This window comes from Chiloscyllium plagiosum, unplaced genomic scaffold, assembly GCF_037043375.1.
Source record: "Chiloscyllium plagiosum isolate Xiang-an unplaced genomic scaffold, Cpla_swu_hap1 HiC_scaffold_31, whole genome shotgun sequence".
In the NCBI taxonomy this organism is placed as follows: Eukaryota; Metazoa; Chordata; class Chondrichthyes; order Orectolobiformes; family Hemiscylliidae; genus Chiloscyllium; species Chiloscyllium plagiosum.
Genome location: NW_028270169.1, coordinates 38297322 through 38312091, shown reverse-complemented (window position 1 = coordinate 38312091; position 14770 = coordinate 38297322). Strand labels below are relative to the sequence as shown.

At 41.6% G+C, this 14770-nt stretch overlaps 1 protein-coding gene across 2 annotated transcripts in view; it reads right to left on the bottom strand.

The window, feature by feature from the left end:
• Window positions 1-637: 637 nt before the first annotated feature.
• Window positions 638-14770, bottom strand: part of LOC122564098 (eosinophil peroxidase-like) — a 52158-nt gene continuing 38025 nt past the window's right edge. For both annotated transcript variants that reach the window (XM_043718659.2, XM_043718660.2), the window contains exons 11-14: window positions 12906-13076; window positions 7730-7967; window positions 5137-5342; window positions 638-3920 (exon numbers count right to left, since the gene is read on the bottom strand). In XM_043718659.2, the coding sequence (XP_043574594.2) occupies window positions 3712-3920; window positions 5137-5342; window positions 7730-7967; window positions 12906-13076 (824 nt within the window). In that variant the 3' untranslated portion in view covers window positions 638-3711. The remainder of the gene's footprint in view (window positions 3921-5136; window positions 5343-7729; window positions 7968-12905; window positions 13077-14770) is intronic.

Sequence of the window (14770 nt, the reverse complement as noted above, 5' to 3'; positions counted from 1 at the left end):
ATCACATCTCCTGATGCTGAGATAAGTTTGAAAAGGTTATCCACCCAAATATCATATATCATAGAAAAAGATTGGTATCAATGACAATTTCCTTGTGAGTACTCGCACGAAAGCATTGGACTTGTTGACAAATTATTTCAATTAGATAGGGCGGGAAATATCAGATGCTTATAAGTTACGCAAAGAATGAAATAGACTCAATGTGGATTTGTTTTCATTTTCCAGAGAAGAAACCAGTTGAACAAATTGGTAACTAAGTTTTAATTCATTATACCATTTCAAAAGGGAGCATCACCATTTCGTGGCTGATCACAGAAATTAGGTAAAGAACAGTAAAAGTCATTGTTAGTGTGATCTCCTGAAATATTTCAGTGAGGCCTTTTTCATGTTTTCCTGTCTAATTGACTTTCAGTTCTTGATCCAGTGTTACATCATCTCAGTAAACTAAACGATAGCTAAAGAGTAAGATGCTTGTTGGTGTTTTTGGTAAAGTATGATAATTATATGGAACAGGCTGGTATTTGCCGGCTAGACCTTTTTGCAAACTTGTAAACAAAAAAATCAAATTGCCCAAACTGGGTTAACTTATAAATCATTATCTATAAATGACAGTGAGAAGCAATGAGAGGTGAGAACCCAGAGTTCATGTGACTTTATTGTAAATATCATAATATCAGGATTTTGATTTTCATACCGTGTGTTTTCATAGAAATAAACATTTTGAAAGGACAGTTCTACCAAGCTGATGTCCGCAGATGAGTAGCCACTGTGTTCAAAACTGAGCCACGAAAAATTTATTTAGAATTAGGCACATTATCCATTTTAGGCCAATATAATTTATACCTACATTAATAATTGGATCCAATTCTATTCTAAGACCACATGATCAAAGCAGAAGAATACCAACCTACTTTATATGGAATAAAAGAATCAATCATCAGTGTTAATGAAGGATCAGCCTCAAAGAAACCAGGAGCAACACACCTCCATCTCATAATTTTCATTCTGTGAGGGGGAAGAACTGTTGATGGAGAACTAGTGAGTGAGGGGCTGGAGCTGAAACCAGCTGAAACTGGTCTGGATTATGAACACATTGTTAACCTGATGATAGGTGATCTGTCACATTGTAAATCTCACCTTGATCCTTTCCAAAAAATACTATCTTTAGATTGTTGGTGGACGTGAAAGAGAATTCTCATTGGCCAAGATCTATCACAGGAATTCAATTGGTCAAAGATTGACAAGCAGGTTTGATGAAACTAGTTTCATGGCATGTCACAGCAAAACAGTCACAACAATAAACAATAGTAAATAGGAACAGATTGATGGCCCCATGAGTGTAGAGTTAAGAACACAAATGAGAACTATTTTATCTTTCTAATGTTAGACAGCATTTGGGATATAAAGCATCTGTTCCCAATATTCAGTTACTAACAGCACTGAATTTGAATTTGCAGAGTCAGCCTTTAGCAGACACAATGACCCAACATTGTGTCCTTATATGAATATTCAATAATGAATTTCATGGAAGAGTCTCTCGATGATCGAGATATTCTGACAATACAATAGCAAGCATTAACTACAACAAAGTTTGTAAGAAGATTTGTAGCTCGGGTGCTCGCAACAAAGCAGTAAAAAACCTTATTTTCTTCAAATTGTTTATCACAGTATAATTTGTAATTGACAGTATTGATGGTATTGACAGCACAGAAAATGTAGATATTCCTCTAAATGGTTGTTAGTCATGTGTTTATGTACATGGGAGATTTACTGTCCTATTAACTTGTCTGTTACATTATGTTATCGTAAGGTCACATTGAATATTTTTTTCAAAATCTGACGCCTAAAGGTGGGCCAATCAGTTTGCAATGTCTATAGTTTGGCCCAGGTGAGAAGTAATGAGCACAAGTTAAACATTTCAATGCATTTCAGGAGTTGCTGAGACTGACAATGTAGAACATTGACAGAGAATTGATGAGTTAAACAGGGAGGTGAATGGTACGTGAATGGTACATGAACTTTAAGTAGGACTAAAGTTTCCACAACTGTTAAAAATAAATTTATAGTGAATGGAACTCAGTTAGTTGAAGGGGCTATCGATTGAGAATCATGATGAACAGTCTCACTTCTAATTCATGTACTGAAATTGACAAAGAAGCAAAGAAAATGTTGGAATTTCTACCAATGCATTGAAATGCTACAGTCAATTATTCCTTTAACATTCTCTCAATGGGCCAGATTTTTTTTTGGTGGGGTGTGTGTGTGTGTGTGTGTAATAAAACAAACCAAAATTCAAAATATTCAGAAAATGAATTGAGGAAATCATGTTTGCTGTGTGATTAAGAAATTGTTTTATATTCATCTGTGAAAATATATCTCAGTTACAGGTGGTGCCTAGGTTTCTGAGCTCAGGTTACTAAAGATATCCAGCAATAGTTTGAAGGGGGTTCAGAGGAGATTCACAGGAATGATCTTAGGGTGAAGGACTTGTCATATGAGGAATGGCTGAAGACTCTAGGTCTATACTCAATGGAATTTAGAAGGTTGAGGTGGGTTCTCAATAAAATGTACAGAATACTGAGAGGTTTGGATACAGTGGAAGTGGAGAAGATCTTTCCACTGGAAGGAGAGACATGGACCTGAGGGCACAGCCTCAGAGTGAAAGGAGATCTTTTCAAACTGAGCTGAGGAGGAATTTCTTCAGCCAAAGGATGGTGAATCTCTGGAGCTCATTGCCACAGAGGGCTGTGGGGTTCAAGTCATTCAATGTTTTTATGACAGAGATAGATAGTTTCTTGATTGATAAGGGGATCAAGGGTTACAGGGAGAAGGCAGGAGAATGGTGTTGAGAAACAGATCAGCTTTGGTTGAATAGTAGAGTAGACTTGATGGGCTAAGAAGTCTAATTCTGCTCCTTATGGTTACACGGTCTTGTGGATCTTGTGTCTTTAAGAACTCAATTACATTTCTGCTTATTCAAAAATTGATACACCCCAGATATCTGACAACTGAACATTCCTTTTCCATATTTATAATCTCTCTGGCTGCAATGAATTGGCTTTCCTTGTTTTAGTTTGTTAAACTAAAGTTTGATTTTATCTGGTTCTTTTGAAATTATAGCACCGGTTTAAAGCATGTCCAGGTAGGCATTTTTGGTTCAGTGCCACATTTATGTCCTTTCAATGCTATTGGTCCAGTGGGATTTTGAACTTTATGTGGTCTTGACTGATTGAGTTCTGAAAGAATTCCGAGGGTGGATCAGCGCTTTTATCTTAAAAGTGCAAATTATTGCAGATACAAGAGGTCAGAAATAAAAACAAGTACTGGAGAAGTCAGTTGGTCTGGCAATATCTTGTGGAGACAGAAACAGATGTAATGTTTTGAGTGCAATATGACTCTTTTCCAGAACTGATTGTTCTGAATTACAGTCATATTGGATTCATAATTTTAAGCCTATTTCTGCCTTCACAGATGCTGCCAGACCTGCTGAATTTTTTCAGCATGTTCTGATTTTAAACTGTAACATCTAAGCTTCAAGCTAGTGCTAACATTTCCAGAAAGAGAAGATCAATAAGAGACAATGGAATGTGTATGGTGGGGTCGGTGAAGGAAGGGGGACGATGATTTGAGAGGTGACCTCATCACAGATTAGCACTCTGATGATGGCAGTGGCAATTTCTGTTTTTTGTTTTTATTTTTAATCTTTTGGACTCAATGCCAACCATTGGCAGTCACGATGCACTGGATTCCGTGTGCATTTATGCAGCCAGGTGGTTCTCGGTTCCACTGTCCATTACTCAGACAGGTTATCGTGTCTCCCCCCATCAGTTCATATCCGGACTTACAGCCATACCTGACTGAAGATTTACAGATGGAGAAGTGGCCGTGATCAACAAGAGGAACTGAGCCACAAGGAGTCACTGTAGATGGAACAAACCGATATTAATTAGGAGAAAGAAAGCTGAGAGGCATGGAGAATATTTGAAGCATCACGCACATCACAAAACAATGTTTAGGTTGCTAGAAGCTAAACAGGCAAGTTAGTAAAGAAAGATAAATGAAGATTCACCGTGGAGTGGATGATGTAGAATGTGGAAACAATTTCCACCTCACAGTGTTTGCCACATATGAAAACAGAAGTAAATGTGAAATGATAAACACCCTTTCAGTCAAGCACACTTGCAAGGAGGATTTGTTTCGATATCAAGCAAGCACATATTTATCCAATCCCCGATTCCCAACTAAGCACATGGAGAAACTGAGAGGAATTTCCTCTTGACCCCTGAAAGTAACAAATGATCAGGACATTGATTGATTTGTATATTCCATCTTCTCAGTAATGATCAGTTACATTCTCCACATGATTCACCCACTGACTCAGCTTTCAAAGAAACATCCTGTTTATAATGAAAAAAAAAGTCCACTTTGCATCCATAGAAGGACGGTGCGAACCAATATTTCTTTCATTCATCACCAGGAAAATTGGCAAACACAACTTACCAACTGTCCACAGAATGACTACTCAACATGACTATCTATCCTGAAGCTAACTTGCAGAAACTATACCTTGACACTGGATACCACTGGACTCTAGTCCAGTTCATGTCACTCTCAATGTTTTAGAAAAATGTGGGCGAAGTCAAAAATTCAGACTTGCACTCCAGTGCAGTTTTGGATGAATGCTGCACTTTCACATTTGCTTTGGTGAGGCAGTAAACTGACAGTGATTGAAGGGATTAAATAAGAATGGAGATAAGCCAAAAGCAGCAAATACATTATCAGAGAAGTGTAGATGGCATAAATGGGTTCAGGAAATAATTAGCTGGTTCTGGGGAGAGGAGGAATTGATCAATTATGGGAGTTGATTCAAGGTATATGCAATTCGATGATGACAGTGATTTTAGTGGCAGGTCAAGGAGGTGAATAAATGAGCTGATCTAATAGTTAGCTCTACACTTCCTGCTTCTAATGTTATCGTTCTTCACCTCAGTGACTGTTCACAGTCTCATCTCTGAGCTTTCCTTTGCTCATGTATTACACCAGCACATTTGATCAGCATTATAGACAAAAATAACTGAACCATAATACCAGCTTAATACCATAATGAAGGCTGGGCCCAGTCCTATCACCCCATACCTTCTAAATCTTCCTTCCATGCACTCAGGTCGACCTGTGGGATCTCACTGCAGTTTACATATCCAATTGGGAATGGACGGAATTTAAAGTCATTCTGAGGAAGGAACTGAATCCCTGTGTTATCACAGATTATCCTGGACAAGGAGATGTCTTTAAGAGCCTGACGCTGGTGGGCAGGAAATGTTTCATCATTTTCCCACCAGAATCTGAAAAACAAAGGGAGATCATTTATTGTTAAGTCTCTGGAATTTTCAGATCAGAGACAACTTGTTGATTAAAACAGTGTCCTGACATTCCTGACTGAATGAGCTGCTGAGAAGGCTGGGAGTGTTAACGGATGTTCATTGATCCCATGTAAGATTATGATGAGGGAGAGGGATTTGGATTTCCTGAATTGTTTCTTAGTCTAAAGATTTAATATAAGCAATTGTATTCACTGTAAGATGCAGAAAACACACTTGTCACTTTTTGTCTTGACCATTCTTTAAACTGTAATGTTTTAGATCAAAACAATGCTGATGGTGGAGGATTATTTTTCAGACTGGAGGCCAGCAACCAGTAATGTCCCACAGCAAATAGTGCTGGATCCACTATTGTTTGTCATTTATGTAAATGATTTCAATGGGAATATAGGAAGCACGGTTAGTAAGATTGTGGATGACACCAAAATTGGTGGTATAGTGGACAGTAAAGAAGGTTATCTAAGTCTACAACAGAATCTTGATCGTAGAATAGAATCCCTACAGTGTGGAAGCAAGCCATTCAGCCTATTGAGTCCACATTGAACTTCCGAAGACCATCCCACCCAGCCCACACCCCTACCCTATAACCTTGCATTTCATATAGCTAATCCACCTAGCCTGCACATCTCTGGACATTATGGGAAATTCAGTATGGCCAATACACATAACCTGCACATCTTTGGAGTGTGGGATGAAATGGGAGCACCCAAAGGAAACCCATGCAGAGACAGGGAGAATGTGCAAACTCTATATAGATAGTCTCCCAAGGGTGAAATTGAACCTAAGTCCTTGGCGCTGAGGCAGCTGTGCTAACCACTGGGCCAAAGGCTGAGGAATGGCAGATGCAGTGTAATTGAAATAAATGTGTGGTATTGTATTTTGGTAAGACGAACAAGAGCAGGTCTCGTACTGTTAATAGTAGGGCCCCGAGTAGTGTTGTCGAACAGAGGTACATAGTTCCTTAAAAATGGTGTCAAGGATAAACAGGATGGTGAAGAAGGTGTTTGGCACGCTGACCTCCATTGGTCAGAGTATTGAGTACAGGACTTGGGCTGTCATGTTGTGGCTGTACAGGACAATGGTGAGGCCACTTTTGGAATATTGTGCGCAATTCTGGTTGACTTGCTACAGGAAGAATATTATTAAATTGGAAAGGATGCAGAAACGATGTACAAGGATGTTACCAGGACTGGAAAGTCTGAGGTATAAGGAGAGGCTGGATAGGCTGGGACTTATTCCCTGGGGTTTGGGAGATTGAGGGGTGACCTGATAGAGGTTTATAAGATCATAAGGGGAATAGATAAGCTGAATCGCAAATACCTTTTCCCGGTAGGGGTGGGGTGGGGGCAGTGGTGGTTCCGAACTATGGGGCATAAGTTTAAGGTGAGAAGAGTAAGATTTAAAAGGGAGCTGAGGGGTAACTTTTTCACACAAAGGGTGGTTCATATATGGAACGAGATGGCAGAGGACGTGTAGATGCCGGTACACTTACAATATTTAAAAGACATTTGAACAGGCTTAAAGGGATATGGACCAAACGCAGGCAAATTGGACCATTACAGTTTGGGAAACCTGATCGACATGAACGAGTTGGACCAAAGGGTCATTTTCCGTGCTGTGTGAATATAACTGCATGTTGTGACTAAATGGACTAGATGTTAACTCTGAACTTGCAAGGAATGGCTCAATTGGCATTGCTGATGGTAGGATGGCTAAGCCATGTACTAAAGCTGATTACCATGCATACACAAACTAGATGTCCCATGAAATTTGGACAGGCCCAGACCAATAATAGCCGATGAGAATGGTGAGCTGGGCAGTAGGTGGTTAATTTTAAGGGGGAGCTGCTCACTCCATGTTCCCACTGAGCACCAGAAATGTAATTTGGAACTTATCCATCCTGCTTCTCAACTTGGTCTGACTGGGTGGAGTGTGCACAGAGCAAAATACACTCTGGAAATTCAAGCGAGGTCCTCAATGCATCATAGGGTCTGGATTAGCACCTAATATAGAGGCTTGTTCCTGAATCTGAGGAGCTCTTGCACTGAGCTTGGAAAGCCTCTGGGGCAGAATAACTGGGATTGGAAGGCATTAACTGTAGCATGGGGACTGTAGGTTTGCTGCTGACCAATTGCCATAACCAAACCAAACATCCCCATCTTTCACCATTGGTACTATGAAGGCATTTCACACTGTTTCTAAATGTTATGAGATATCTCTGAAGCAGATGGCACTTGAACCCATGCCTTCAGGCTCAGAGGTAGGGATACTACCATTGTGTCACAAAAGCCCACAACTATGAGGCCCCAAATCAATGAATCTCAAAATTTGTAACTTTTTTTGTTCCTTACCTGTCTCCATCTCTCAGATTCTTGAATTGTTGTCCTATTAAACAAGCCAACAAAGGGCCTACTCTGCCACCTTTTACGAAGGGTTCGGAGATTGCCCCTAACCACACGTCGATATTTTCTGGAGTTCCATACAAGTCGATGAGTTTCTTTGCTAAAGCAGTATTGCAGAGGACCTTAGAGAGCTGACCCTGATTTCTGGGTGCTGAAAGGCCACAGAATCTCCGCCAAGCATTGTAACCTGTGAAGTTCAGAGAGTGTGAAACATAAAATATATCTGTTATGTATATGACAGATCTGCCTACTATAAAATATATCTGTCTACTATATGTTACATTGGAAAAAGTGCAATAAATTTTATTTTATTGCTACATAAATGCTGAGGTTAAAATGTTTGGCGAGAGATCAGCTGTTAGGTCTCTGATAAAGACTTTCTGAAGCTAAATGAATGAAGGTTCATAGAATGATACAGTGATACAGACATATATTTTCCTCTCTGGTGGGGAGTGAAGTAACTAAATAAGGCAAGAATAAATTGGTCGGATTTTAATATTGAGAAAATCTGGCTTGATTTCCCTCAAACCTTAAATGATGACTTCAGAATCTTGTCCTTCAAAAATGACTAGCCTATTTCCATGCAGTGGCATCTCATTTAAGACCAGAAGACTATAGGAGCAGAAATTAGGCCACTTGGCCCATTGAGTCTGCTCCACCGTTCAATCATGGCTGATAAGTTTTTCCAACCCCATTTTCCCACTTTCTCTCCGTAACCTTTGATCCCCTTGGCAATTAAGAACTTATCTATATCTGTTTTAAATACACTCAATGATCTAGTCTCTACAGCCTTCTGTGGCAATGAATTCCGCAGATTCACCGCTCTCTGGCTGAAGAAATGTCTCCTTATTTCTGTTCTAAAAGATCTTCCCTTTACTCTAAGGCTGTGCCTGTGCGTCCTCATGTCTCCTACAAATGGAAACATATTTCCAATGTCCATTTTGTCCAGGCCATTCAGTATTCTGTAAATTTCAATCAGATCCCTCCTCATCCTTCTAAACACTATCAAGTATAGTCCCAGAGTCCTCAAAGGTTCCTCATATGTTAAGCCTTTCATTCCTTGGATCATTCTCATGAACCTCCTCTGAATCTTCTCCAGGGCCAATACACCTTACCCGAGATATGGGGCCCAAAGTTGCACACAATACTCCAAATGTGGTCTGACTAGAGCCTTATAAAGCCTCAAAAGTACTTCTGCTTTTCTATTCTAGTCCTCTCGAGATGAATGACAATGTTGTATTTGCCTTCCTAACTACCAACTCAACCTGCAAGTTTACCTTAAGAGAAACCTGAACTAGGACTCCCTTTGCACTTCCAATTTCTGAATTTTCTCCCCATTTAGAAAATACTCCATGCCTCTATTCGTCCGACCAAAGTGCATGGCCTCACACTTTCCCACAGTGTATTCCATCTGCCACTTATTTGCTCACTCTCCTAACTTGTCTAAATCCTTCTGCAGCTTTCATGCCTCCTCAATACTACCTGCCCTCCACCTACCTTTGTACCCTCTGCAAACTTAGCCAGAATGCCCTCAGTTCCTTCATCTAAATCGTTAATGTATAAAGTGAAAAGTTGTGGTCCTAACACCGAGCCATGTGAAACACCACTAGTCACTGGCTTCCATCCTGAAAAGGACCTTTTTATCCCCACTCTCTGCTTTCTGCCAGATAGCCATGCTTCTATCCATGCTAGCATCTTGCCTCTAACACCAGGGGCCCTTGTCTTGTATGGCACTTTATCAAAGGTCTTCTGAAAGTCCAGATAGATAACGTCCATTAGCTGTTCTTGGTTTAACCTCCTCATTACCTCTTCCAAGAACTCTAGTAGATTTGTCAGGCATGACCTCCCCTTGACGAAACCATGCTGACTTTGTCCTATTTTGCATGCACTTCCAAGTATTCAGAAATCTCATCCTTCACAACAAACTCCAAACTCTTACCAACAACTGAGGTCAGGCTAATCGACCTATGATTTCCAGTCTTTTACCTTGCTCCCTTCTTAATTAATGGAGGGGTTACATTAGCGATTTTCCAGTCCTCTGGGACCCTCTGTGACTCCAATGATCTCTGAAAGCTCACATCTAAACCTCCCCCACTATCTCTTCAGCTTTCCCCTTCAGAACTCTGGGGTATAGCCCATCAGGTCCAGGTGATGTATCCACTTTCAGATCTTCCAGTTTTTCTAACACCTTCTCCTTGGTGACGGCTACCGTACTTATCTCTTCTCCCTAACTCTCTTGAATTTTTGGGATGTTACTCATGTCTTCTACTGTAAAGAATGATGCAAAGTAATTATTCATTTCTTCAGCCATTTCTTTCCTCAGCCATACCAAACTCACTGTATTGCACTTCCAATTCTCCCCTTCTCCAGAGACAAACTAGATGGTTTAAAAACCCAACACCTAAAAGAGAGCGATAGATGGTAGCTGCAGCTCACTGAATACTCATACTATCCATTAGGTCACAACCTCTTCTTCACCATGTCCCTGTATGGTCCATGGGCATCTTGCTCCCTGATCTTTCATCTGAGCAAGTGGGCATCAGCAAACTGCCATCCTCACCACATCCCCTTGCCCACTCTCGGAGCAACTCAGAAGCCCTTAGAAGCCCTCAACACCTATAATACTCATGCTTCTGTCAGGTCTCTTGGCACACAGAGACAGCCACACGTCACATGCTTCTGTGCAGAATGCTTAAGCAGTGACATGGACACTCGCATTAATTTTCTTTCTTAGTACATCCTGACTTTAGCACTTGAATGTATTCAGTCTCTACGTGGGTGACATTACTTTCTTAGAGCAAATTGACTGTAATGCTTAGTTTCAGGTTTCCAGCCTCTCTGGAAAGAGAAATAGAGGCTTCCACAGAAAATGCCAGACTTGCTGGTTTTCTCCAACATTTCCTCAGTATTTTTTTACAGCTTTCCAGTGACAGCTGTTATGCTGGACTCTGTAGCTTGCGTTGATATTCTAGTGCATGAGGACCTGAGCATTCAGTTACAGATTGGCAATCATTGCTGTTTAGCTTGTTCTTTTTCAATGTTGGTGGAAAGGCCAATAGCTTGTGATGAAAGAGAACACTGAACATTTATGTTTCAGACAGGTAGGGGATGGCTGTATATCTGTACAATACCGTGCTACAGCAATCTCAGAGCAACTGACACAGCAAGCACACTTCAAGTAAATGTTGATGTGTGAAAGACAAAGGGAAAAAGTCCTTGGTGGGGTGAAGGGAGATTGCATCAGTCAGAGGGTACTGCCACAGACAAGAGGCTCACCTGACTACAGGAACCTGACCACAATCAATCAGTCAGGTGCTTGGTCTTTAGTGAATCGAGGGATCTGTGTCCTTATAGGGGAGGCGATGGGATTATTGCTAGACTTTAATCCAGAGAGCCAGGTGATATTCTGGGGACCTGTATTCAAATCCCAGCCTTGGCAGAAAGAGGAATTCAATCAGGCTCCGGAATTAAGTATCTAATGATGATCACAAATACTTTGTGGATTATTGGATGAAGTCATGAAGGGTTAAGCCAGAAACATTAACTCTCTTGCTCCTCAGATGCTGCCTGACCTGCTGTGCTTTTTTCCAGCGCTACACTTTATCAACTCTGACTTCTCCAGCATCTGCATCCTTAATGTCTCCTAATACCCATTCACTAATATCCTTTACAGAAGGAAACACCCATTCTTATTTGGTCTCGCCTGCATGTGACTTCAGGCCCACAGCAATGGGCTCATAACTGCTGGCTTAGCCAGAATTTAAATGAATTCATTTTTTTTTAAATTCTGAAGGTCAAGTGCAACCAATCTGGGATTTAGGTAGGCGGAGCTGCTATTGAGACAGTGTCTGTAGGTGGGCAGTAGTCAGTTGGGCCTTTTCTGTTAAGTCTGTCCAAGAGGTAGGCCACAGTCAACCCTAGTGGTTGGGTCCATAGTGGGCAGGAGCTTATGGGGTGTAGTCCAATGAGCCCTGGGGAAAGCGAACAGCTCTAGTCTGGAATAGGATTCATTATACTGGGTTGATGAGGGAATAGACACTTATAGGGAGCAATTTCAGATCGTAAGATGACATTTTATACTGAGTAAAAGGGCACCAGGAGCCATCAATAGAGACATTCACATAATGCTGACCTCCACTTTGGGAGGGGATGGCACCAACAAAGGCTTGAAAATTTCCAAAAATCATAGATTCAGATAGTAAAATGGGCACACAGGCAATGAAATAAAGGGGCTTAACCAAAATGAGGGGGCGACTGTAAAGTCACTGGGGCTGCAGGAAGGGAAACTGAAAATGAAACATGAGAATGGAGAAATCTATGGGTGGCAGGTGAAAACTGCAGGTCACCCACATGAACATACAATTGGAACCTTGCCATGTCAGATCACAAGTTAACTATACAGTAACTTCACAAGATGGCTGCCAACACATGAAATGTGGGCAAAGTCAATCACTATTTCTATCCTGAGGTAGGAATTAACAACTTTGAGTTTGAGATTCTTCTTGGGCCAAATGTAGTTATTATGCCTTCACTGATTCATTAGTGGCACTCATCAGAGGTCACTCCATTTCCAAAATACAGATTTCAAATGATGAACTCAAGAAATGTCTCTTGCCTTCTTGCAAAGTCAGCTAAAGTATGTCATGAACAACACAGAACCTAAAAGTGGAAACTCCCTTGCTAGGTTTTGGTAGTTTTCCTTCATGTACTCCTTGCTAAAGCCCACTTTCCCTTGTAAATGCTCTCTGGCATTTCAGAGAGGAGCTGATGTGCCCTTTCAATCATGTGACATATAATAGCAGCTGAGATACCCAGAGGTGTGATTCTGATCCCATTTTCCACAGTCTCTGATGATTTTAAGATGATCCCATAGATTGTTTCTCAGTTCCTCACCCAATACCTACTCTCTACTACCCAGCACTGGACTTCAGCCTTTCATCAGCCTTTCCATATCATTTCCAATCAGCGCTGAGTGAAATCAGTTTTTCTCAGTGAGTATAACCAATATGTTCCTGCTGGCCTCTTGATAATGTGGCTCCAGACATTGAAATTATTGTATTAACTCACATTTTTACAAATTTGCTTTTCAGAGTCAAACTCTACCCAGTGTTTGCTTTCTACTTACCTGGGAGTCCATGATCCCGGGAACGCTGCATATTCAGGGAACCCAGGTCCATTCCTAAATGAGTGGTCAGTTCAAACAGTTTCTCCCGCAATTCGTCTGGTAACATCTTGTCCTGTCTCTGTAGTTTGGCTGGTCTGCCCAACAACCCTCGCATGAGGGGATCGACTCCACCTAATACACACAGACACATACACAAAACAAGACCCCTTCATCCATCTCCCAGTTTGACAACATACTGTCTGACATGCAGCTGGTGGTACAGTGAATGATGCTGCACATTAAATATCTCCAACTGAGCAAAACAGAAATATCTGTGACAATGACTATTACCCAATAAAAGCACCATTGAAACTATACCCATAATGAGTTCTTTTACCCTTCAGGCTGAAGTCCCTAAACCAACACTGACACAAAAAAAAACAAAGAACTATGGATTCTGAAAATCAAAAAGAAAATCAAAAATTGCTGGAGAAACTCTCCAGGTCTAACAGCATCTGTGGAGTTAATCAGAGTTAATGTTCCTCAGAACTGATGACAGCTCAGAAAAGATTTTGTTTAGATTTGTTTAGATTTTGTTTAGATTACATTACAGTGTGGAAACAGGCCCTTCGGCCCAACAAGTCCACACCGACCCGCCGAAGCGTAACCCACCCATGCCCGTACATTTACCCCTTACCTAACACTACGGGCAATTTAGCATGGCTAATTCACCTGACCCTGCACATCTTTGGACTGTGGGAGGAAACCGGAGCACCCGGAGGAAACCCACGCAGACACGGGGAGAATGTGCAAACTCCACACAGTCAGTTGCCTGAGGCGGGAATTGAACCCGGGTCTCTGGCGCTGTGAGGCAGCAGTGCTAACCACCGTGCCACCGTGCCACCCATAAAAAAGGTTGGCATTTATGGTAAAGAAGGGGTAGGAGTTGGAGGGGGAAAGAATAAATGATAGGTGGAGTTGGAGCCCTGATAGAAACATAGTTGGACAGACAAAGGAATGGGTAAAGGTCGGCCTGGGAGAATCAAGAGCTGCTACTGTGGACTGTTAATGGCTGACAATGAGTTGTTTGTGGTAGCAATCCTTGTGATGAAAGGGCCTGGTATGTATGGGTTGGGTTAAGGAGATGGTGCTCAGACCCTAAAGTTATTGAATTTGATATGGAGTCCAGAGGCTGCAGAATCCCTAAGCGGAAAATTAGCCAGGGAACACGACGGTGTGTTGAAATGGAAAGTCCGAAAAAGCTCAGTCATTTTTGAGGATAGAACATAGGTGTTCTGCAAAGGAGTCGCTCAGTTTACACTTCGTCTCCCCAATGTAGAGGAGACGGCATTGTGAGCAGTGAATACAGTAGATTAGATTAAGTGAACCTCTTTCTCTGGTATATCAACAACATCATTGGTGCTGCTTCTCTCTTTCTCTTCCGGAATTTGAAAAATAAATCAATTTTGTTTCCAATTTCCTCCCTGCACTCACCTTCATCTGTGTCTTCCTCTCCCGACGTCCCCACCGATACCCTTCCACTGACACTCATTCGTTTGGCTGAACTGGTCCTCATCCTTAACAATTTCTCCTTCAAATCTTTCCACTTCCTCCAGACCAAAGGGGTAGCCATGGGCACCCATATGGGCCCCAGCTATGCCTGTCTCTTTGTTGGCTACGTAGAACAGTCCATCTTCCGTAGTTACACCGGCACTACCCCCCACCTCTTCCTCCGCTACATTGATGACTGCATCGGCGCCACCTCGTGCTCCCGTGAGGACATTGAACAGTTCATCAACTTCACCAACACATTCCACCATGACCTTAAATTCACCTGGACCATCTCTGACACCTCCCTCCCCTTCCTGGACCTCTCCATCTGCATC